The sequence below is a fragment of the Molossus molossus genome, unplaced genomic scaffold, assembly GCF_014108415.1.
Source record: "Molossus molossus isolate mMolMol1 unplaced genomic scaffold, mMolMol1.p scaffold_m16_p_1, whole genome shotgun sequence".
Lineage (NCBI taxonomy): Eukaryota > Metazoa > Chordata > Mammalia > Chiroptera > Molossidae > Molossus > Molossus molossus.
This window is the reverse complement of record NW_023425344.1, coordinates 116,389,262-116,413,069: the sequence shown is the minus strand read 5'-3', so window position 1 is coordinate 116,413,069 and position 23,808 is coordinate 116,389,262. Positions and strand designations below refer to the sequence as shown.

General features: G+C 36.6%; 1 protein-coding gene across 1 annotated transcript in view; it reads right to left on the bottom strand.

Annotated features, from left to right (window-relative positions):
* The window catches only part of LRRC49 (leucine rich repeat containing 49), a 192,114-nt gene that overhangs the window by 140,731 nt on the left and 27,575 nt on the right, over positions 1-23,808 (bottom strand). The window contains exon 7 of the mRNA XM_036263468.1: positions 13,427-13,570. Coding sequence (XP_036119361.1) covers positions 13,427-13,570 — 144 coding nt within the window. The remainder of the gene's footprint in view (positions 1-13,426; positions 13,571-23,808) is intronic.

Here is a 23,808-nt window from a genome sequence, read left to right as displayed (position 1 = left end):
AGAGCGTTGGCCTGCGGTCCGGAGAGACCTGGGTTCGGTTCCCGCTAAGGGCACGTACTTCGGTTGCAGTTTGTCCCCGGCCCTGGTTGGTCGTGCGGTGGCAGCCACTCGATGTGTCCCTTTCACATCGATGTTTCTCTCTCTCTATCTCTTCCTCTCTCTCCCTCCCACTCTATCTGTACAAAAAATGAAAAAATGTCCTCGGGTGAGGATAAAAAAAAAAAGATAAACAACCCAGTTTTTTTTAGAGGGCAAAAGACTTGCACTGATACTTCACAAAAAGGGTCTGTCAGAATGGTCAATAAGTACTTAAAAGATTCTCAATATCATTAGTCATCAAGGAACTGCAAATTAAAACCACAATTCAAATCACAAAATCACTAAAATTATAGACTGTCGATGTCAAACAATGGCAATAATGTGGAGCAATCAGAACTCTCATTTATTGCTAATAGGAGTATAATATGATATAATCACTTCATAAAACTGGCATTTTCTAAAAAATTTAGACATTCATCCCTTATGGCTTAGTAAGCAGATTCCTATGTATCTATGTAAGAGAAGTGAGGGTATATGTCCAGTAAAATAAATATTTAAGTAAAATACAAGTATATTCATAGCAGCTTTATTTGTAAGAACCAAAAATTAGAAATAACCAAGATGCCTGTGAACAGAAGACTGGAAAAGGAAATTGTATTATATTTATTAATTTATTTTTAAATATGTTTTTACTGATTTTTTTAGAGAGAGGGGAAGAGAGAGAGAGAGAGAAACATCAATGTGAAAGAGAAACATTGATCAGCTGCCTCCTGCACACCCCCTACTGGGGATTGAGCCTGCAACCTGGATCTGCCCTGACTGGAAATCAAACCGGGACCTCTCAGTCCATGGGGCAATACTCAATCCACTGAGCCACAATGGCCAGGCAAATTGTATTATATTTAGACAACAAATATAATTCAGCAATTTTTTTATTTTTATTTTTTATCCTCACCCGAGAACATTTTTATTTATTTATTTATTTATTTATTTATTGCATTTATCTTCAGATAGAGCGGGAGGTAGAGAGGAGGGAAGAGAGAGAGAGAGAAACATCGACGTGAGAGAGACACATCGAGTGGTTGCCACCCACACAACCCCAACCGGGGCAGGGACAAACCACAGTCGAGGTACGTGCCCTTAGTGGGAACCGAACCCGGGACTCCGCTCTAACCACTGAGCCAAACCGGCTGGGGCAATTCAGCAATTTTTTAAAAACTTCTGCTACAGCCCTGGCCGGTTTGGCTCAGCGGTTAGAGCGTCGCCTGCGGTCCTGAGAGACCCGGGTTCGGTTCCCGCTAAGGGCGCGTACCTCGGCTGCAGTTTGTCCCCGGCCCTGGTCGGTTGTGCGGGTGGCAGCCACTCGATGTGTTCCTTTCACATCGATGTTTCTCTCTCTCTGTTGCTCTCTCTCCCTCCCACTCTACCTGAAGAAAAAATGGAAAAATGTCCTCGGGTGAGGATAAAAAAAAAAAAAAAAAACCTTCTGCTACATGCAACAAAATGGATGAATATCAAAACATGCGTTTAGTACACAAAAGAGTACATACTTTATATATACTTCATAAAAAGTTCAAGAACAAGCACAATTAATCCAAGAGAATAGAAGTCAGGAATCCTCTGGAGCAGGGAAAGACAATGACTAGAAAGAGACACAGAGAACTTTATGGACTGGTTGAAATGTTTTCTGTCTTGATCTGGCGGTGGTCAGATGAAAATATAAAAATAAACTGTATAGTTAAGATTTGTGCATTTTACAGCTGTAAGAAAGAAAGATCTCTTATCCTTTGAGAGGACATGGTGGGACCTGGAAAGTGTTATCCTAAGCGAAACAAGCCAAACAGAGAAAGACAAGTATCATATGATCTCACTTATTTGTGGAATATAATGAACAGAACAGTCTGAGGAACAGGGTAGTCCCAGAGACGTGGAAGTGGGGTACAGACTGACAATCCCCAGAAGAGGGGGTGGGGGAGAGAGATAAACCACAGAACTTATATGCATGTGTGCCTGAACAACGGACATGGACAACAAAGCTGGGGAGAGGGCGGGGAGAGAGGGGGGGGGGGAATCAGTGGGGGGAAAAGAAGAAACATCTGTAACAAAAATAAATTAATTAAGAAAAAAAAAGATTTGCGCATTTTACTATATCTAAATTACACCTTAATAAAGTATGGAGGAAAAGTCTTCACATTTAGAGTCCAACTTCTGAATCACTGTCACTAATAATGTCCATGCTGTTCACACAATATTGTCTCTTCTGCCATGAAACACATTGGTGATGCAGTATATACTAGAAGTGTGCTCTATTATTGTCTATAGAATTTTATTCCAAGCTACAGATCCCATTCTGTATGTTTTGATATTAATAAAAAGACACCAACACTATGGTCTGAATGTTTGTTTCCCCCCAAATTCATATGTTAAAATCCTAACCCCAAAAGATTAGGAGGTGAGGACTTAAAGAGATGCTCACGTCTTGAGGGTGGAGCCTCAAGAATGGGATTAGTGCCTTATAAAAAAGACCCTGCACAGACCTCTAGCCTCTTCCACTCTGTGAAGAAAGTGAAAAGGCACCCACTATGGACCAGGAAGAGGGCTCTTACCAGAGCACAATGCTAGCACCTTGATCTTGTACTTCCTAGACTCTGGAACTGTGAGAAATAAATTTCTGTTGTTTGCAAGCTGCCCATTCTGTGGTATTTTGGTATAGCAGCCTGAATGTGGTAAGACACCACCATGAACTATTCAGACGGCCTCTTGTTTTTTAAAATTTCTTTCATCTATTCCAAGGATTTTGCTGCCTTCAGTTGCTTTGCTTAGCATGTGATAAGCAAGTTCTCTGGGCCTATCTCAGTAACAGAGTGTAACACTGCCTCACCAAACAGGATTATCTTTCTTTTAAAGTATTTGGTTATTAATTAGCAAGATAATGTAAAATTGCAGTCATTCCTCCAATAAGAAATGTTTACTAATATTAAACATATCTTTGCTGTTCTAGTTCCATGTCTTTTTGAATAAAGTTTCATTTCAAAGCCAAATCATAATGTAATCTTTTAAAATGCATTTTGAACAATGATAAAATTCAAAACATGCTGTACCAACAATTGAAATGATAATAGTATAAACAGTTATAACCAAGTTCACATATATTTAAGCAATGAAATTGCTGTAGCCTATCCAATAGTGATTTTAAGATGCCACAGATTGTAAAACACATCCAGATTTCAGAGTTGTTGAAATACGGGAAAAGGTGTGTCTTAAATTGGTGAAGTATGGTAGTTCCACATCTAGACACATCATAGCTAGTCCGAAAGAATTAAAAAGAAATCCTATGCTTTCAAAAGCAACTAGAGAAAGACAAAGAAGACCACATACAAAATCTGACAGTAGACAGTTTGATTACAATAGTAGAAGGCCAAAGACAATGAAATAAGAACTTCAAACATCTGGGAGAAAACTGTTATCCAAGCCAAACCATCAGTCATGAATAGAAGCAAAATAAACACATTATTAGACAAAAACTGAGAAAGTTTACTGCCACCAGAGTCATCTTATAGGAACTTTTTCTAAATTATATATTTTGGGAGGCGTGGTAAGCCCAACATGTAGGTGAATCCAAATAAGCATTGACTGAAAACAATAGCAATCAAAACATCTAATTTTGAGAGCAAACAGATTTAAAAAAAAAATACTAGGCAACAAAAATATGTAAAATGGGATGGGGTTACTAGATTAAGTGATCCTAAGGTCCTTATTTGAGAAAAAGGTACAGATGTGTATTAACTTGTATAATTTAAGTCAAGGGTATATTTTAAAATATTGAGAGTAACCATTAAAGTGAGTAAGAAAGAATAACAAAAACACCATCAACTCAAAATAAAGCACAAGAAAGAAAAAAAAAGCAGAGGAAAAGCAGGACAAATAGAAAGCATAAGAAACAATAAAGTGATAAACCTAAAGAAATCAGTAATCACAATTAGTATAATGAACTAAAGTTTCTTGTTAGAAGACAGATTCTCAAAATATAAATTTTAAAAAGAATCATGCCCTGGCCAGTTTTCTCAGTGGTTAGAGCACCAGCCCACCGACCCAATGGTCAAGGGTTTGATTCCTGGTCAAGAGCACATACCTGGGCTGTAGGTTCAATCCCTGGCCCCGGGATGGGGTCGTGCAAGAGGCAACCAATCGATGTGTCTCTCTCACATTGATGTTTCTCTCTCTCTCTCCCCCTCCCTCCCTTCTACTCTAAACAATCAATGGAAAAATATCCTCGAATGAGGATTAACAAAAAAATAAAAAAGGAATTGCGTCTTCTTCAGTTTCTTTCAACAATGTCTTGTAGTTTTCAGTGTACAGGTCTTTTACCTACTTTGTTAAGTTTATTACTGGGTATTTTATTTATTTGTGTTACAATTGTAAGGGATTGTTTAATTCATTTCTCTTTCTGATAGTTTGTTCTTAGTATATAGAAATGCAACAAATTTTTGTATATTGTTTTTGTATCCTGCAACTTTATTGCACTATTATTATTTCTAACAGTTTTTTGGTGGAATCTTTAGGTTTTCTATACATAAAAATCATGTCATTTGCAAATAGTGACAGTTTTACTTCTTCCTTTTTAATTTAGATGCTTTTTATTTCTTTTTCTTGCCAGTTGCTACTCAGCCATAAAAAAAGAAAAAACAATGCTATTTACAACAATATGAATGGATCTTGAGGGTACTATACTAAGTAAAATAAGTCAGATAGAAAAGGATAAAAAAAACCATATGGTATTACTCAAATGTGGAATATAAAACAAAAAAGTGACAAACGAACACACAAAACAAAACAAAAACAAACTCATAGATACAGACAAGAACCTAGTGGTTACCAGAGGGGAAGGGAGGTTGGGGAGGGGGAAATGAGCAAAGGGGGTCGAATATATGGTGGTGAATGGAAACTAGACTTTTGGTGGTGGCCATGCGATATAGTGTGTACAGATATCAAATTATAATGTTGTACAACTGAAATTTACATAATGTTTTAACCATTGTTACCTTGATTTAAAAAGATGTTGTGCATTCTTTATAAGAAAAAAGTTGAGAGTTAAAAAACTTTTATGATGCACTGAGAAGAACTCAGCATCACTTCTGTTGATATTCCTGCCAAAATTATATAGTATCCTGAATCTAATCATGAGGAAACATGAATAGATAAGCCAAAATTGAGGACTATACAATAAAAAATAAACTAATAGGCTTCAAAAATTTGGGAAATTTCTGTGCCTTGAAGTAATTTTCTTGTGAACCTAAAACTTCTCTAAAAAATTAAAGAGTTAATAAAACAATTTTTTTTTTTAATGTTCATGTCATGAAATACAAAGAATGACTCAGGTACACTTCTAGACTGAAGAAGAGTAGGGAGACATAACTGAATATAATGCACGACCTTGGATTTTCTTGTGCTTTAAAGGACAGACACTATTGAGACAATTGGAAAAATCTGAATGGGATGTATAGATTAGATAATAGTATCATATCAATGTTAACTTCCTGGTTTTCATCACTATAACGTGGTTACATAGGAGAATTCCTTGTTTTTCGAAAATATACACTGAAGTATGTGAAGATAAATGGACATACCTACAACTTACTCTTAAATGGTTCATAAAAAAATAGAGACAGAGAGACTGATAGATATAAAGAGAAAGGATAAGAGAGAGAATGATCAAGAGAGAGGATGAAGCAAATGTACTAGAATGTTATCATTTAAGAAATCTGAGTAACAGGTACTGCAAATTATTTATACCATTATTGCAACATTTTCTGAAATTATGTCAAAAATTTTTTTAAATTTAAAGGTTAAGGAATAAAAAAAGATATACCAGGAAAAAAATGACCAAAAGAAAGTTGGTATTAACATTTATAGTAAATAAATGTTAAGGCAAGAAGTATTATTAGCTTACTGATATATATACTACATATATAGAATAGTATATGGCATATGGCTCATGCTCATAAAATTCTTACTCAATGAAGGAGTAATAAAGACATTTAATACATAATGAGGAAAGAAACAATTGATGAGGAAGATGCATCAATTTTAAATTTATGTACACTTAGAAACTTAGCTTCAAATATTAACTATATTGACTACAAGTATTAACAAGGCAATAAAGCAAACCTCAACAAACATCAGAGAACCAACTGCATGTAATCCACATTCACTGGCCACATGCAATAAATTAAAAAATAACAAAAAATATGTATTAAAATTTTAAAATATATTTCTTAACAAGTAAAACTGTCATGGATTAAAGAAGAAATCACAATGTAACTAGAAAATATTTTTAACTAAATGATAATAAAAGTACTAAATTTCAAAACTTGGGGTAAGAAACAATAATGTTCTTAGAGAGAAATTTATAGCCTTAAGAACTCATATTAGAAAATAAACAAGACTGCCCTGGCTGTTTTTGCTCAGTGGTTAGAGTGTTGGCCTGAGGACAAAAGAGTCTCAGGTTTGGTTCCACTCAAGGGCACGTACCTGGGTTGCCATTTGGTTGTGGCCCTGGTCAGGGTTGTGTGGGAGGCAACCAACCGATGTGTCTCTCTCACATCGATGTTTCTCTCTCTCCCTCACTCCCATACATCAGTGAAGATAAATAGAAAAATATTCTCAGGTGAGAATTATAAAAAAAGAAAACGAAAAGACTGAAAACTAATATGTATCAAATATTTAACACAAAACTTTAGAAAAAAAATAGAGGAAATAAGAGATAACAACAAAGGTCCATAAAATAGTATTTTTGAAAAGCTATGAGAAAGGTTCAATAAACCCAAAATCTGATTCTTTGAAACTACTATTAAAATAAATAACCCTCAGGTAATATTGATCAAGAAAAAAGAGAATATAAATATGCATCATTAGTTATGACAAGGGAGACATGACTACAAATAGACCAGCCAGAAAAAAAAAGTGAATATTGATGAAAGAAAACTATTACATAACAAAACTGATGCCCACTATTATTAATGAGTTCAATAGTTTAAAACTACCCAGACCATTTAACAGATAAGTTCTATCAAATATTCAAAAAACAGGACATCTTTATCTTATATAAATTGAGATGTATACTAAATAAGAAACCAAAATAGGGAATCAAAGAATATCAAAATAGGAAGCATCCCCAATATATTTTACGAGGCTAAAAGAACAGTAAAAAAAATTACAGGCCAGTCTCATTTATTAACATAGATGTAAATATTGTAAATAAAATATTAGCAAACAAAATCAGGAATGTATATGAAATATAGCCTATAAAAAATGACCAAAAATGCTGGAATGACTTATCATTACAAAATCTTATAACTTTACATTTTAATTTACCAAAGAAGAATCCATATGATCAATCTAAGACCTGTAGAAAAATAATTTAATAAAACCCAACAACTATTCATAATATAAACACTAAGCAAACTAAAAATAGAGGATAATGACTTCAGACTGATAAATGGCATTTAGCAAACACAGCTAGTGATGTGTTCCCTTTAAAATAAAAAATAAGGCACTTTTACTTCTTTACCCAACTTTGTACTGGAGGTTCAGTCAAACTGGAGATTCAGTCAGGCAAGAAGACAGAAAATCTACAATGATTGGGGAAAAACTATCATCATTTGCAATATATATATATATATATATATATATATATATATATATATATATAATTGTCTAAATAAAATACCCTAAGATAATCTACAGATATATTATTAGAATTATTAAGTGTTAGAGCAAGGTTGCTAGACATAAGATCAATGAACCAAAATCAACTGTGGTTCCATATATTAGTAGCAGTAAGAAATCTATTTCTGACCAAAAAAAAAAAAATTACAATAACAACAAAAAAGTATAAGATATCTGGGATGAAATCTAAATAAAACAAGACAAAAGAATAAGTTATCCATGGAGAAAAGGATGAAATAATTAAATTAGACATATAAATTGAGAAAAACATAAAATCATTAGACATATACAAATTGAGAGACATGCAATATTAATATTATGCCATACATATTAATATGGCATGCTCATATTATGGTATTGAAGGCTCAATATCATAAAATAAGTCAATTGTCTTCAAATTCAAAGGTATTCCAATCAAACAGACCACTAGTGTTATTCATGAAACTTGACATGCTATTTCTAGAATGTAATTAGAGAAAGAAAGGATCAAGATGATTTTTCAAAAACAAGAATTGAAGGAAGGCACCTTGGGAAAGAAAGGAGAGGGAAGAAAAAGTAAGATTGGGATCCTCCTTCTATTAGCTCCTAGAACATAATAGAAAGTTAGAATTATTAAGAGTGTTATACTGAAACATGGATAGATATTAGTTAAACAGGCCAGAGAGGTCAGGCACAGACCCACGTATATGTGGATATTTAACTTGTTAGAGGGAAATACTATCAAGGGGAAAGGGAAAGACAAAGAATTCACTTTTCAATAAATGAGAGAAAAATTAAATTGGATTTCAACTTTACATTACAGGCAAAAATCAATTCCAAATAGGTGAAACTCTTACATGTGAAGAACAACTTTAAAATTTTTGTTAGACAATAAAGAAAAAAATCTTTGTTATGTCCGTAGCCTATAAGGGGTGATTTTTCTTTCTTTTAAAAATAATTTTTTTCTTTATTGATTTTAGAGAGAGAGGAAAGGAGAAGGAGAAAGAGAGATAGAAACATCGATGAAAGAGAACATCGATTGGCCACCTCCTGCATGTCCCCCACTGGGGATCGGGCCCACAACCTGGGCATGTGTCCTGACTGGGAATCGAACCAGTGACCTCTTGGTGCATGGGATGATGCTCAACCACTGAGCCACACCAGCTGGGACAAGGGATGATTTTTCAAACAACAACAAAAACCAGAAACAATAAAGAAAACTATTGATGATTTTTACTTCTGTTCCTCAAAAGATACCAGAAACAAAAGAGATTTGTTTCTTTATCAACTGGAAAAGGAAAAAAATAATAATACTGTTGTTACAATGAGCCAAGGATCTGGTGATTCAGAAAAGGTGCAACCTCAATACCAAGGGAAAAAGATGAAAGGCATTCAACCTCACTGGAAATTCAGAATAAAATCTCAATGCATTACAATTTCATAGTTTAAAGATTAGCAAAAATTAAAAGGTCTGACAACATCAAGTGTTCACCAAAGATGTGAAATTAAAGAAATTCTCAGATAATGCTGATGGAAATGTAATTTGTGCCACCACCGGGGAAAAACTTGAAGACATCTGATACAGTGAAATAATGTACATAATCCTGGCACCTAGCAAGCTTCCCTTAAGTATCCACCATTGAGCATTGTTTTTCAAATGCAGGTTGCAACCAATTTCTCATTGGTCAAGAAATCAACACAGTAGGTTGAGACCAACATTTTTTTTTTTTTTTTGAGACCAACATTTTTTTTTTTTTATCCTCACCCGAGGACATTCTTCCTTTTTTTGTTCAGGTAGAGTGGGAGGGAGACAGAGGAACAGAGAGAGAGAAACATCGACGTGAAAGGAACACATCGAGTGGCTGCCACCCGCACGACTGACCAGGGCCGGGGACAAACTGCAACCGAGGCACATGCCCTTAGCGGGAACCAAACCCGGGTCTCTCAGGACTGCAGGCCGACGCTCTAACCGCTGAGCCAAACATTTTTAAATGAGATATAATAGAATCAAAGAGGATATACCGGAATGGATAGGGTCTAGTTTCATGAAATGCTTGTTCCCATTATTTATAATGTATCCATATAAATATGTATTTAATAATTTGGTTGCAATGTAAATTTTATTTATTACCATAGATTATGGCTAAAAATGTCTGAAAGCCACTAACCTAGAAAAATTGTTATACATACACATAAAAAAACATGTAAAGAAAAATGATCTGTGCTGCTCTGAATAACAAAAAAATGGAAATAATATTACTTCCCATAAATAGAAGAATACATATTTAGTTACAATCATATAATGTAGTACTGTATACCAGTGAAAATTAGTGAATCAGAGCTACAGGTATCAACATAGATAAACCTCAAAGCATAGTGTTAATAAAAGCAACTTAAAGAAGATATGTACACTATGATGATACCATTTACAGAACATTTAAAAGTATGCAAAACAATTATTTTGTATTGTTTAGGGATATAAACATATATGGGGGGGGGGAACAGACACGCATGGGAATAAACACCAAGTTCAGAATTGTGGTTACCTCTGAAAAGGGGGGACAAAATATGATGGGGGAGTGTTACACAGAAGACCTCAACTATATTTCAAACATGTTTTATTTATTCAGTTGATTGGTGGATACTCAAATGTTAGGAATGACTGTAATGATTCATAATTTTTAAAAAGAGAAAGATACATGTAAACTAAAAAGACATAGGGTTTAAAATTTACAAAATTTCCAAGAAAAAGATTAGTGAATTTAACAAACAATAACTTTTCTACATCTCTGATTAGATGGTGAAATAGGCAGTGCATTTGTTTCATGCCCTTCCCAAGATTCAATGAGTGAAGCAAAAAATAACATACAAAATGAGTAAACCAAGAGAGTTATCATTAACAGATCAACATTTGAGAATCTCAGGGAGCCCTGGCCGGTTTGGCTCAGCGGTTAGAGCGTCAGCCTGTGGACCAGAGAGCCCGGGTTCGGTTCCTGCTAAGGGCACGTACCTCGGTTGCAGTTTGTCCCCAGCCCCTGTAGGGGTCGTGTGGGTGGCAACCAGTTGATGTGTCTCTCTCACGTTGATGTTTCTCTCCCTCTTCCTCCCTCTCTCCCTCCCCCTCTATCTAAAGATAAATGCAAAAATGTCCTCAAGTGAGGATTAAAAAAAAGAATCTCAGGGAGCCTAAAAGCAGATAGGATAACATCACAAATGATCCTGAACAAAGAAAACTGCAGCTCAGAACTTGCAAGAGGTGCTGGACTGGAAAGGCAGCAGTCCTTTTTGACAGAATGCCATCCTGTTCCATACTCCAATCAGTACACACAAAGTGCAGGTGTGGGCTGTGGTCAACTGTGGCTCATCAAGTGGATGTGTAATTAAAGGTCTGTCTACTCAACAGCTATTCCTGGAATACCAACAAACCCACACACACCCGTGCACCCCTATCCCAGCCATGCACTCACACAACCATGTACAGAGCAGCTGGCTGAGGAAACCCTCCGTTGGAGACTCAGGATCTGTTCTCTAATGAGAGTATTTGTCAAGGAAGGATGAGTGTGGATATTTTATCCATGGAGAAGGTTAATAACTACTACAGTAGGACCAGAGGTAGAAAAGGAATGGCAGTTTCACCTGGCACAAAAGATACTAAAGTCCTTCTACCCCCAACAATAGCCTTCCTTATTTTGGCAATTACAGAGTAAGCCTGCCTTTCCCCTTCTACTTACTCAAAAGGGAAGTCTGCCAGTGTGTGAAATTCAACTTACGCAAATCTAGCAATCATTCTAGGGAGAGACCTTGTGGTTATAAAGACCTACTCAGCTGCACAAAAGACCTAGCCAGTTCTTAACATGATCTTCATTGAAGGATTACCAGCCACTGAAAAAAATCAAAGGCAAAAATATTAAGTGTGATGACTGACCCTGGAAAAAGGAGAGATAATGAAAACTAAAAAGGAATCCTCAGATTTAAAAGTCTATTGGTTCTTTTAGAAAAATAATGCTTTCAAAGAGAAAATAATAAGGGTTGGATAAAGTTTCTTATTTATCCTTATATGTATACTCACAATTTCCTACAAATCAATATGCATAATACTTATTATCCTGACAATGATACTGTATGCATAATGGTTCAAACTTCTACAAATTAATATAATTTCCTTTTCCCTAAAATGTTTACTGTAACAGTAAAGATTAGGCATAATACTAAATAAGAAACTTAGTAAGCAATTTCCTGAACATCCATAATGCACTTTCCAAGAGAAAGATAAAATATAGACCACAATATTCCAGGACCAATAGATTTCTGTACCTACTCTACCAAAGCTCTTTGGATTCTTACCATAACCAATGTCCTGAGGACAGATGAAGTTCAGCCTGAGCAGATCCTAGAAACTCCACAATGTAACAGATAAACTCAATCTGCATGTCTTATAAAATAAACCATTTCCAACATTTAAATCCAATCCGGGGAAAACCTGACGGATTTGAGAGACTAGAATAAAGCTGTGTCTTAGAGGAGGCTCTGAAATTATCCGCAAAAGATAAGAGCATTACGTGGCTCAGATCTTCTGGGAAAACTTTAAAATGAAACCAGTGTGTACAGTGAGGCCTAGAGCTAAGCCATCATCTGTCCCCCAGCCTTTTCAAATGTACCACTTATGGTACACTTAATTATTTACAAAGAAACTCAATGTCTTGAAAAAGTTGAGTTAGACTGTGTCTTTAAAAGTGCTTAAATGATATCCAGAGAGAACCTAACATAGTTTTTCTATTGCATGTTAAAAGCACAAGTAATGTTTTTATTAATCATTAGAAGTCTGCTAGGCCATATCATACTGCTGATAGCCATATACCTAGTGTTCTTCACACATGCCCAATACAAAAGACCTGGGTGTTAACTCATTTAGTTGCTGAACGTGAGTAAAACTATAAACCTGACAAAGTTTATCTTTAGAGTTCCAGACTCGTCTTTCTCTACGTTTGTCCCCACAATGCTCATCCTTTTCCTCCTGCTCACATGCCTGTTCTCATCCATCTTCATGTCTTTTTTCAGACTCAAAAAACCAAAAAGGACCCCAGAAAAAATCTAGCCCAATGCCCTTATTTTAGAGAAAAGTACACTGAGGCTTACACAGTTAAAGTGATTTAACCAAGGTCACACAGGTAATGAGAGATAAGGCTAAGACTGAACTAGGCCTCTAATGCCCTATACAATGCTCGTTCCACTATACAAAGCTGCCTCTTTAAAAGCTGCAAAGAATATGATATTTATACATGTTTTCACAGCCCTAAACCTCCTCAGTTTTTATTTCTTGGTGCAACAATTTAACAACATTCAATCACTAATAATCTTCTTTCTTATTAATTTTATACCCATGACAAACAGGTAAAGATTCAGTATACATTTATACTAGCTAACTCACTCACTGATATTTCTATTCTGTTTTTAATTTTATATTTATTTTTTGAAATGGAAAACACCTTTCTACTTCCTAAATCAAAAAGAGATAAAGCTTAATAATTCCGTCCACAATTTAAATTAACAACAAAAAAAAACTACAAAAAAACAGAATTACCTTAGCTGTTTACTCTGCATAAAGCAATGCTGTAACATTAATTTCATTTCCCCAAAGAAAAGGCCAGGAATCATACATCGATTCCATTTTAGTACTCACCACAAAAGTGATTTGATTGTGTCGCAGGTTAAGTTCAGTTAGTGAATCCAGCCCATTAAGATTATCAACGTGACTTAAAAGGTTCCTGGCAAGGTTTAAAACTCTCAAATCACACAAATGATTGACATTTTCGATTTTGGTAATCTGTTAAAAATGAGGAAGGTATGATTAGCAGGCATAAGTCTCAGATATGTATGTTATAAAACCCAAAAATTAAATATACAGCCATGAGACTAAGGGACCAGTTTATATGACATTTAAAAACTTATTTCTTATGTCAGTGATGTCAGAGGAATGGCAGTGTGAGAGATCCCCCTGGTCTCTCCTCTTGAAGTTTCAACAATTTGAACAGCTACAATTCAACAAAGGACTTTCTGCTCAACTCACAAACACATTTGAGAGATCTGTGCATTGAAACATCTAAAGGTGGGCAAGTGGGAGTGAACCAGGGAGACAAGAAGGGAGAAAAGCTCAAAGGAAGCATGGACTCAGCCCTGCAGCCAGAAGCTCACTGTGGGGCTCTGCCCAGGCAGAAAAGAAATCAGTTTATGTATGGCACTCCCTTCAACTGGGAGGAGCAAAGAGATTTAGTCAGCATCCTTGCAGGAGCAGGCAGCGCAAGCTATGGCTGAGCCCGGTGACCTGGGCAGGGATGAAGCACAGTAGTGCAGCCACAGTATTTGGTCACAGAGAATGGCTGCCTTCCCTTAACCACCAAGAGCTCACCTCTCCTCACCCTTCATGTAGGGTTGTAGAAATAATTTTCTGCAAACCTGAAAACTGTTACTACAGAAACACTTTTTCCCTGAGTGAAGTGAACACTCTGCAACTAATGCTAGAGTTGGGTGGAGATGCGGGGAATATCATGGAGGTCCACTGGTTGCCACTGCTGGGAGGGCAAAGCAGCAAAGGAGGCCAGGCTCCTCCAGCTCACCCCACCCCCACACAATGAGGCTGCACCACTGACAACGTCTGGTCACAGGGGATAGCACTAGGATTTCATGGATTTGTAGCCCCATCACCCACCATGTTCCCTTGTAAGGTTAGTCCCCTGGGACCTGGGCCACTGGATCGCAGGGGAGAGGCCCACCTTCCCAGGGAACACAGGCCATTTTCCACCACCCCACAGAGATCTGAAAAGCCAGAGAAGTGAAAGAGAGCTAAAAAATTGTGATTCAGTGCCACCTACCAGAAAACAATAGAAAGATTTCTCATCAATCTACTAAAAAAGTGCCACTCATACATAGAGGCCTAGACAGAGAAGAAATCCATCAAATACTATGAATAACCAAGGTAATGAGGCAGCTCAGAAAGAAAATTAAAAATCTCCAGAAAATAAACTTAAAGACATGGAAATATGTGATTCATTTTTTTAAAATATGTTTTTATTGCTTTTTTGAGAGAGAGAGAGAGAGAAAAACATCAATGTGAGGGAGAAACATCGATTGGCTACCTCTTGCACACTCCCTACTGGGGATTGAGACCTCAACCCGGGCATGTGCCCTGACCAGGAATCAAACTTGGACCTCTCAGTTTATGGAACGATGCTCAATCCACTAAGCCACACAGGCCACGTCAAATATGTGATTTAAATGACAAATAATTCAAGATCACAGTTCTGAAAAGATCAACAAGAGGCAATAAAACACAGGCGTTTTAATTATATCAGAAATCAAATAAACAAGCAAAACAAATACTTTATCAAAGAGACTGAAATTTTAAAAAAGAACAAAATAAAAATTCTGAAGATGAAGAAATCAATAAAAGAAATAAAGAATGAACTAGTGAGCATAGGAAATAGAGCTGACCAAATGAGGAAAGAATTGGTGATATTGAAATAGAAATCTAGAAATAATGCAGAGGGAAGAAGAGTTGCAAGCGAGAGAGAGAGAGAGAGAGAGAAAGAAGGAAAGAAAGAGAACGAACGGACTCAATGAACTATCTGACTCCATCAGAAAGAGCAATATAAGAATAATAGGCATACCAGAAGAAGAGGAGAGGGAGCAAATAACAGAGAGCCTTTTCTATTCAAACAAATAGTTGATGAGAACTTCCCAAACCTATGGAAAGAGCTACAGTCTCGAATCCAAGAAGGAAACAGAACACCAAATTGCCTCAATCCAAAAAGGCCTTCTCTTTCTTGCCTGGCCAGTGTTGCTCAGTGGTTGAGCATCAACCTGTGCACCAAGAGTTCACCAATTTCCAGGCAGGGCAAATGCTCAGGTTGTGGGTCTGATCCCTGGTAGGGGCATGCAGGAGGCAGCCAATCGATGTTATCTCTCATCAGTGTTTCTATTTCTCTCTCCCTCTAAAATCAATTAAGGAGAAAAAACAAACAAACCCAAAACAGCCTTCTCCAAGGCACATTTTATTTAAACTGTCAAAAATTAATGACTATGAAATAATTACCACGGCAGCCAGGGAAAAGAAGAAAGCAACCTATAAAGGAAAGCCCATTAGGATATCATTGCACTTCTCAGCAGAAACTCTAAAAGCTAGAAGAGAGTGGGGATGTGAAGGATCTATATACTGAAAACTACCATGCTTTATTAAAAAAGAATGAAAAGACACAATGAAATGGTAAGATATTCTGTGTTCTTGGATTGAAAGAATCAATATAGTTAAAATGGCCATATTACTCAAAACAATATACAAACTTAATGCAATCCCCATCAAAATTCCAATGACATTTAAAAAATAAATAGAACAAAAGAGTCATCAGGGTTGCATGGAACCACAAAAGACCCTGAACAGTCAAAGCAATCCTCCGAAAAAAAGAACTAAGCTGGAGGTATCACGATACCTGACTTCAAATTATACTACAGAGCTACAATAATCAAAACAGCATGGTATTGGCAGAAAAACAGACACACAGATCAATGGAACAGAACTGAGACCCCAGATATAAAACCGCATGTATATAAGCAAATAATTTTTGACAAAGGAGCAAAAAATGTACAATGGACAAAATTGTCCAAAACCTTGCCAATAAATGGTGCTGGGAAAATTGGAAAGCCACATGCAAAAGAATGAAACTATACTACAGTTTGTTCCCATGTACAAAAAGTAATTCAAAATGGATTAAAGACCTAAATATAAGATCTGAAATAATAAATTACATAGACGAAAACATAGGCACTAAACTTAAGGACCTCAGTGTTAAAGAAGATTTTATGGATTTGACCCCAAAGGCAAGGGAGATAAAATTAAAAAAATAAATGAATGGGACTATATCAAACTAAAAAGCTTCTGAACAGCAAAAAACAAAACAAAAAAAACCCGACAAAATAAAAAGGCAACCAACCAAATGGGAGAAGATATTTGCAAACAACAGCTCTGACAAGAGGTTAATATCCAAAATATATAAAGAACTCATACAACTCAACACCAAACAAACAATTCAATTAAAAAATGGACAGAGGATCTGAACAGACACCTTCCAAGAAGACATTCAAATGGCCAACAGATATATGAAAAGATGTTCAACTTTACCAACTATTAGGGAAAAGCAAATCAATACTACAATGAGATAACACCTCACACCTGTTAGAATGACTATTATCAATAGGACAGGTAATAACAAGTGTTGGAGAGGTTGTGGAAAAAAAGGATCCCTCATTTACTGCTGGTGGGAATGTAAACTGGTACAGCCACTATGGAAAACAGTATGATGGTTCCTCAAAAAATTAAAAATAGAGCTACCATATGACCCAGCAATCCCTTTCCTGGGAATCTACCCCCAAAATTTGAAAACACTTATTTGTAAAGAAATATGCACCCCTATGTTCACTGCAACATTATTCATGGTGGCCAAGACATGGAGACAACCAAAGTGTCCTGTGACAGAGGATTGGATAAAGAAGATGTGGTACATAAACAATATGGAATACTAGTCAGCCATAAGAAAAGACAAAATGCTGCCATTTGTGACAACATGAATGGACCTTGAGAATAATATGCTAAATGAAATAATTCAGTCAGAAAAAGCTAAGAACCACATGATTTCATTCATATGTGGGATATAAAACTGAAACTCATAGACCCAGACAACAGTATGGTGGTTACCAGATGGAAGGGGGACTGGGGGTAGTAAAAGGTAAAGGGGCCAAATATATGGTAACAGAAGATGAGTTGACTTTGGATGGTGGGCACACAATGCAACATACAGATCATGTACCATAGAAATATACACTTAAAACCTATATATTCTTATTAACCAATGTCACCTCAATAAATTTAACTTAAAAAATAAAAATAATTAAGCTGTTTTGGGTGGGGGGAGTACGTGCCCCTAGCAGGTACCAAACCCAAGACTCTCTGGTCCACAGGCCGACACTTCAACTGCTGAGTCAAACTGGCCAGGGCTAAAGCTGGTTTAAGTTTAAAAAATAAAATAAAAATCTATTTCTAATTTCCTCTGTTGTAGATAGTATTAAGTAATTTAACTTGTAAAAATTAACTAAAGGAACATATTTTATAATTTGACCATAGTAAATATTTGAAGTCAATTTTATCAAATAATCAAAAAGTCCATCATTTGAGCCAGGTTGATGTGGCTCAGTGGATTGAGCATCATCCCCATGGACTGAGAGGTCCCAGTTTGATTCCTGGTCAGGGCACATGCCCGGGTTGCGGGCTCAATCCCCAGTAGGAAGCATGCAGGAGACAGCAGATTGTTGTTTCTCTCTCAGCTCAATGTGTCTATCTCTCTCTCCCTTCTCTCTGTAAAATATATATTGAAAAAAAAAATTTTTTAAGTCCATCATTTGGGGCATATCTAAGCGCCTAATACTGTGCCTGGTCACATGAAGGTGACAAGAATACATATTACCTACCAAATAGAAATTTACTATGAGCTCACAGCATTAGCTCACAATATTTTTGACCCAACAAGACTACCCTCTGAAAGAAAAGGCAAGGGAAAAACTTGATACCAAGTTCCCTTGTTAATTTCATTTATACTGAAGCATGCTGAGTGCAATCAAGAGTCTGAATGGAAAGGATTCAAGAAACTAGGATCCCCAGTGAGGGTAAGGATAGATATTCTTCAGTAGTGAAAGTGCTTAGGAGAGGAGACAGATAATATTTAGTGAGGATGAAATTAGCGGACACAAACAGTTTAGAACAAAAGGACTTGACTCATGGAGTAAGCAGGTGCACGTAAGCACTGAACTCCAGCAGAGGAGTTGGAGTTGCACAGTAAGGTAAGGGTAAGTGGCTCAGTTGATTAGAGTGTCATCCATACACCGAATGGTTGTGGGTTAGATTCTCAATCAGGGCACATACCTAGGTTGTGGGTTCAATCACTGGTAGCGGTTATACGGGAGGCAACTGATGGATGTTTTTTTCTCTCCTTTCCTCTCTGTCTAAAACCGATGAAAACACATTCTCAGATGAGGATTAAAATAAAAACAAAAAACTATACCCATAAGGTGATGAGAGCTCAACATGATTTTTTTTTTAAATCCGCACTCGAGGATATTTTTCTATTTAAGAGGGACACATCAACTGGTTGCCTCTCGCACGACCCCAACCAGGGCCGGGGACAAACCACAATCGAGATATGTGCCCTTGACCAGAACTGAACCCACGACTCTTTGGTCTGCAAGCTGATGCTCTAATTGCTGAAGCAAACTGACCAGGGCATGATTTGAAGCCCTACTATTGTAATATCTATCATAAGCATAGCACAATGGGATTTTTCTGCATGACAGAGAAGTAAGTAGGGGTCCTTGCAGGGACTTCATGAACCTTTCAATGCAACATACTTAAGTAACAATAAGTCACACACATAACACTTTTCTTCTGTACATTAAAAAAAAAAAATCATCACTAGAGATTACTTTTCTCATCTATACTGTCATTACAGTATTATTTGAAAATTTTTATTTAACACTTCAAAGCAGGTATCTGCTAAAAGAACCTTTTTAGAAGATATAAAAAAGTGGAAGCACATACCCTGTTCATGGATTGGAAGAATTAACATCATTAAAATGTCCATACTACCCAAAGCAATCTATAGATTCAATGCAATCCCCATCAAAATACCAACGACATATTTCATAGAACTAGAACAAATACTTCAAAAGTTCATATGGAACCAAAAAAGACCCCGAATAGCCACAGCAATCTTGAAAAAAAAGAACAAAGTAGGTGGGATCACAATACCAGATATCAGGTTATACTACAAAGCGACTGTAACCAAAACAGCCTGGTACTGGCACAAGAACAGGCATATAGACCAGTGGAACAGAACTGAAAACCCAGAAATGGACCCAAGGCAATACGCTCAATTAATATTTGACAAAGGTGGCAAGAGCATACAGTGGAGTAAAGACAGCCTCTTTAATAAATGGTGTTGGGAAAACTGGACAGCCACATGCAAAAAAATGAAACTAGACCATCAACTTACACCATACACAAAAATAAACTCAAAATGGACAAAAGACTTAAATGTGACCCGTGAATCCATAAAAATTCTAGAAGAAAATGTAGGCAACAAAATTTTGGACATCATACGGAGCAGAATTTTCACTGATACATCACCTAAGGCAACAGAAATAAAGGAGAAAATGAACACATAGGACTACATTAAACTAAAAAGCTTCTGCACAGCAAAAGAAACAATCATCAAAATGGAAAGGCAACCCATTGTATGGGAGAACATCATTGCCAATGATAAGGGGTTAATTTCCAATATATATAGAGTGCTCATACAACTCAACAAAAGGAAGACAAAGAACCCAATTAAAAAATGGGCAGAGGAGCTGAATAGACACCTCTCCAAACAGGACATACAAATGGCCAAAAGACATATGAAGAAATGCTCCACATCACTAATCATCAGAGAGATGCAAATTAAAACAACAATGAGGTAACACCTCACACCTGTCAGAATGGCCGCCATCAACAAATCATCAAACAGTAAGTGTTGGCGAGGGTGTGGAGAAAAGGGGACTCTAGTACACTGCTGGTGCAGCCGCTATGGAAAACAATATGGTGCTACCTCAAAAAATTAAAAATTGAACTTCCATTTGACCCAGTGATCCCACTGCTGGGAATATACCCTAAGAAGCCTGAAACACCAATCAGGAAGAATATATGTACCCCCATGTTCATAGCAGCACTATTTACAATAGCTAAGATCTGGAAACAGCCCAAGTGTCCACCAGTAGACGAATGGATAAAAAAGCTGTGGTACATATACACAATGGAGTACTATGCAGCGGTAAGAAAGAAAGATCTCTTATCCTTTGAGACGACATGGAGGGACCTGGAAAGTATTATCCTGAGTGATAGAAGCCAAGCAGAAAAAGACAAATACCACATGATTTCACTTATATATGGAATATAATGAACATAATAGTCTGAGGAATAGGGTAGACCCAGAAACATGGAAGTAGGGCACAGACTGACATCCCTCAGAAGAGGGGGTGGGGGGGGTGGGAAGAGATAAACCACAGAACTTATATGCATGTATGCATGACCAATGGACATGGACAACTAAGCCGGAGACGGGGCGGAGGTGGGGTGGGGAGGGGGGTGCCAATGGGGTAAAAAGGTAAAATATCTGTAACAAAAAAATAAATAATTCATTAAAAAAAATAATAAATAAAAGAACCTTTTTAGATTTATAACCCAATTTCTATGTTGTTATTTCTCTTACATTTGAGAAATACTATCTAAATTCCATATTGGTTTGAGAGGAGAAACTAAATATGCTTGTTGTAAATTCAATAATATATATAAGTAACATCTGATCATGCTTTAAAATTTGTCCTAAGATTTTTGGTCTAACTAATGTAAAATGAAAATAAAGTAAAAATTGTTAAAAGAAGAAACAAGTTTATCAGTATTTGAAGATGACAGAACTAAATAATAAAACTTAAACAAAATGATGTCAAAACGAAATAGGAAACAAAACTAGAAATGAATGAAATCCACAAAAAGCAAAATAGATACTGTAGAAAATCAGTTGTTAGCATGAGCTTGAGAAATTCTCCTAAAATACTAAGAGAAAATAGAGATAGGAAAAATAAAAAATAAGATATGGAAGACAGACAATTTAGATGCAACAAACATAAATGGAAAAGCAATATTTAAATATATAAAATAAAGTGAGCTCAAGAGAGATATAAATATATAGACTAAAATGGCACAATTGCTGTATGACTTCCATAGGGTGCCTTCCCCTTCTGCTAATAATCTTAGGGCGTTTCTTTTAGAAAATAGTCTGTTACATGTTGAAGGCATGGACAAAGTTACAAACATAGAGTAAATAATAGAAACTTCAGGCAAACGGTGGTATAGGGTGAGGGCATAGTTCTTGATTAGTGAATAAACTTCACGGCAAGAAGAGATGACCAATGTTAGAAAGCCCAATTATGGGTCATGCTGATCAGAGAGAGCATCCCAAAATAGACAGCAGAGCTTCTTAATACATCTAGGAAAGGAGGATACTCTAGTCTTAACTTTTTTTTTTTTAATTTATCTTTATTGTTGAAAGTATTTGAAAAGCAGTGACCTACAACCAAGATTACTTTATCCTGCAAAGCTATCATTCAGAATCAATGGACATATAAAGAGTTTCCCAGATAAGAAAAAGGTAAAGTTCATCACCTCCAAACCAGTATTATATAAAATGTTGAAGGGCTTTCTTAAAGGAGAAGAATAAAAATATGAACAATAAAATGGCAATAAATACATATCTATCAGCAATAGAATCTACAAACAAAATGAGCAAGCAGAACAGAAACAGACTCATAGATACAGAGAACTTTTCCTTGCTTACCAGATGGGAGGGAGCTGAGGGGATGGGTGAAAAAGATGAAGGAATTAAGAAGTACAAATCTGTTAGACTGATGAACCTCAAAGGGAAGGGGGAAAGAAGGGTAGGAAGAGATAAACCAAAGAACTTCTATGCATGTATGCACAACCAATGGACACAAACAATAATGTGAGGAAGGCAGGAGGGGGGCGGGACTGGGGAGGAGGAGGTCAATGGGGGAAAAAAGGGGGGACATCTGTAATACATTCAACAAAAAAAAGATGTATTACAGACGTTCCTCCTTTCTTCCCCCATTGACCCACTCCTCTCCACTATCCCATCCCTGCCTTCACCACACTATTGTCTATGTCCATTGGTTATACACATATGCATATAGGTTCTTTGGTTTATCTCTTCCTGCCCCCCTCCACCCTTCCCCCTGAGGTTGATCAGTCTGTTCCCTACTTCCATGTCTTTGGAGTAACCCAGACTGTTCCATCTGGATAAAGACAACCTTCCTACTCAGCAATGCCAAAAGGGTAAATGTCTGCTTTCAGGCAAGAAATCACACAAAGGGGAAGCTCTCCCTGAAGAAAAAGATGCCACTGCCCTGGCCGGTTTGGCTCAGCGGTTAGAGCGTTGGCCTGCGGTCTGGAGAGACCCGGGTTCGGTTCCTGCTAAGGGCACGTACCTTGGTTGCAGTTTGTTCCCGGCCCTAGTTGGGTCGTGTGGGTGGCGACCACTCGATGTGTCCCTTTCATCGATGTCTCTCTCTCTCTCTCTCTCTCTCTCTCTCTCTTCCTCCCTCCCTCCCTCCCTCCCTCCCACTCTATCTGAACAAAATATCGAAAAATGTCCTCGGGTGAGGATAAAAAAAAAAAAGAAAAAGATGCCACTGAAATAGAATCTTCTTGAAGCACATCTGTGTCCATGTTAAAGCAGGCATCTACCAAGAGAACAAATTCTAGTAGACCAAACAAAATTTAGGTCAGAAATTGAGAGTCAACCTCCCACATTTTTCGCTTTCTTCACTATTCACATATAATCAATTGCTAAATCTTTTTAAATATTTATCCAGTCTGCCCCCTTATTATGTCCCTATTACTACTACTTTAGTTCAAGCCATTATCATTTCTTATCAAGATTACTAGAATAGACTCTGAACTGTTCTAACTCCAGTTTCACCTCACTCCATCTCATCCCATTCCCCAGTCTATTTCTGGAACACTACCATCATTCCTCAAAATGTTTTCACGTCCATAAACCAAATACATTTTCACAATGTGCACCAAGTATCATTTTTATTTCCAACAGATGTAAATTCAAAAGACAAAAATTATAGACATACTTTTCTTTTAGCTATTTTTAAATAGCTGATGCTACTTTTTTAGAGTTGAACATTATTTCATCTTTAATAGTTTATCTCTTGATTTATTTATTTATTTTTATTTTTTGTTAATCCTCACCCTACGATATTTTTCCATTAATTTTTTTGATAGAATGAAAGAAAGGGAGGAAGAGAGAAACGGAGAAACATAGATGTGAGAGAGACACAATGATTGGTTGCCTCCCCTACATGCCCCAACCAGGGATCAAACATGCAACAGAGCTACAT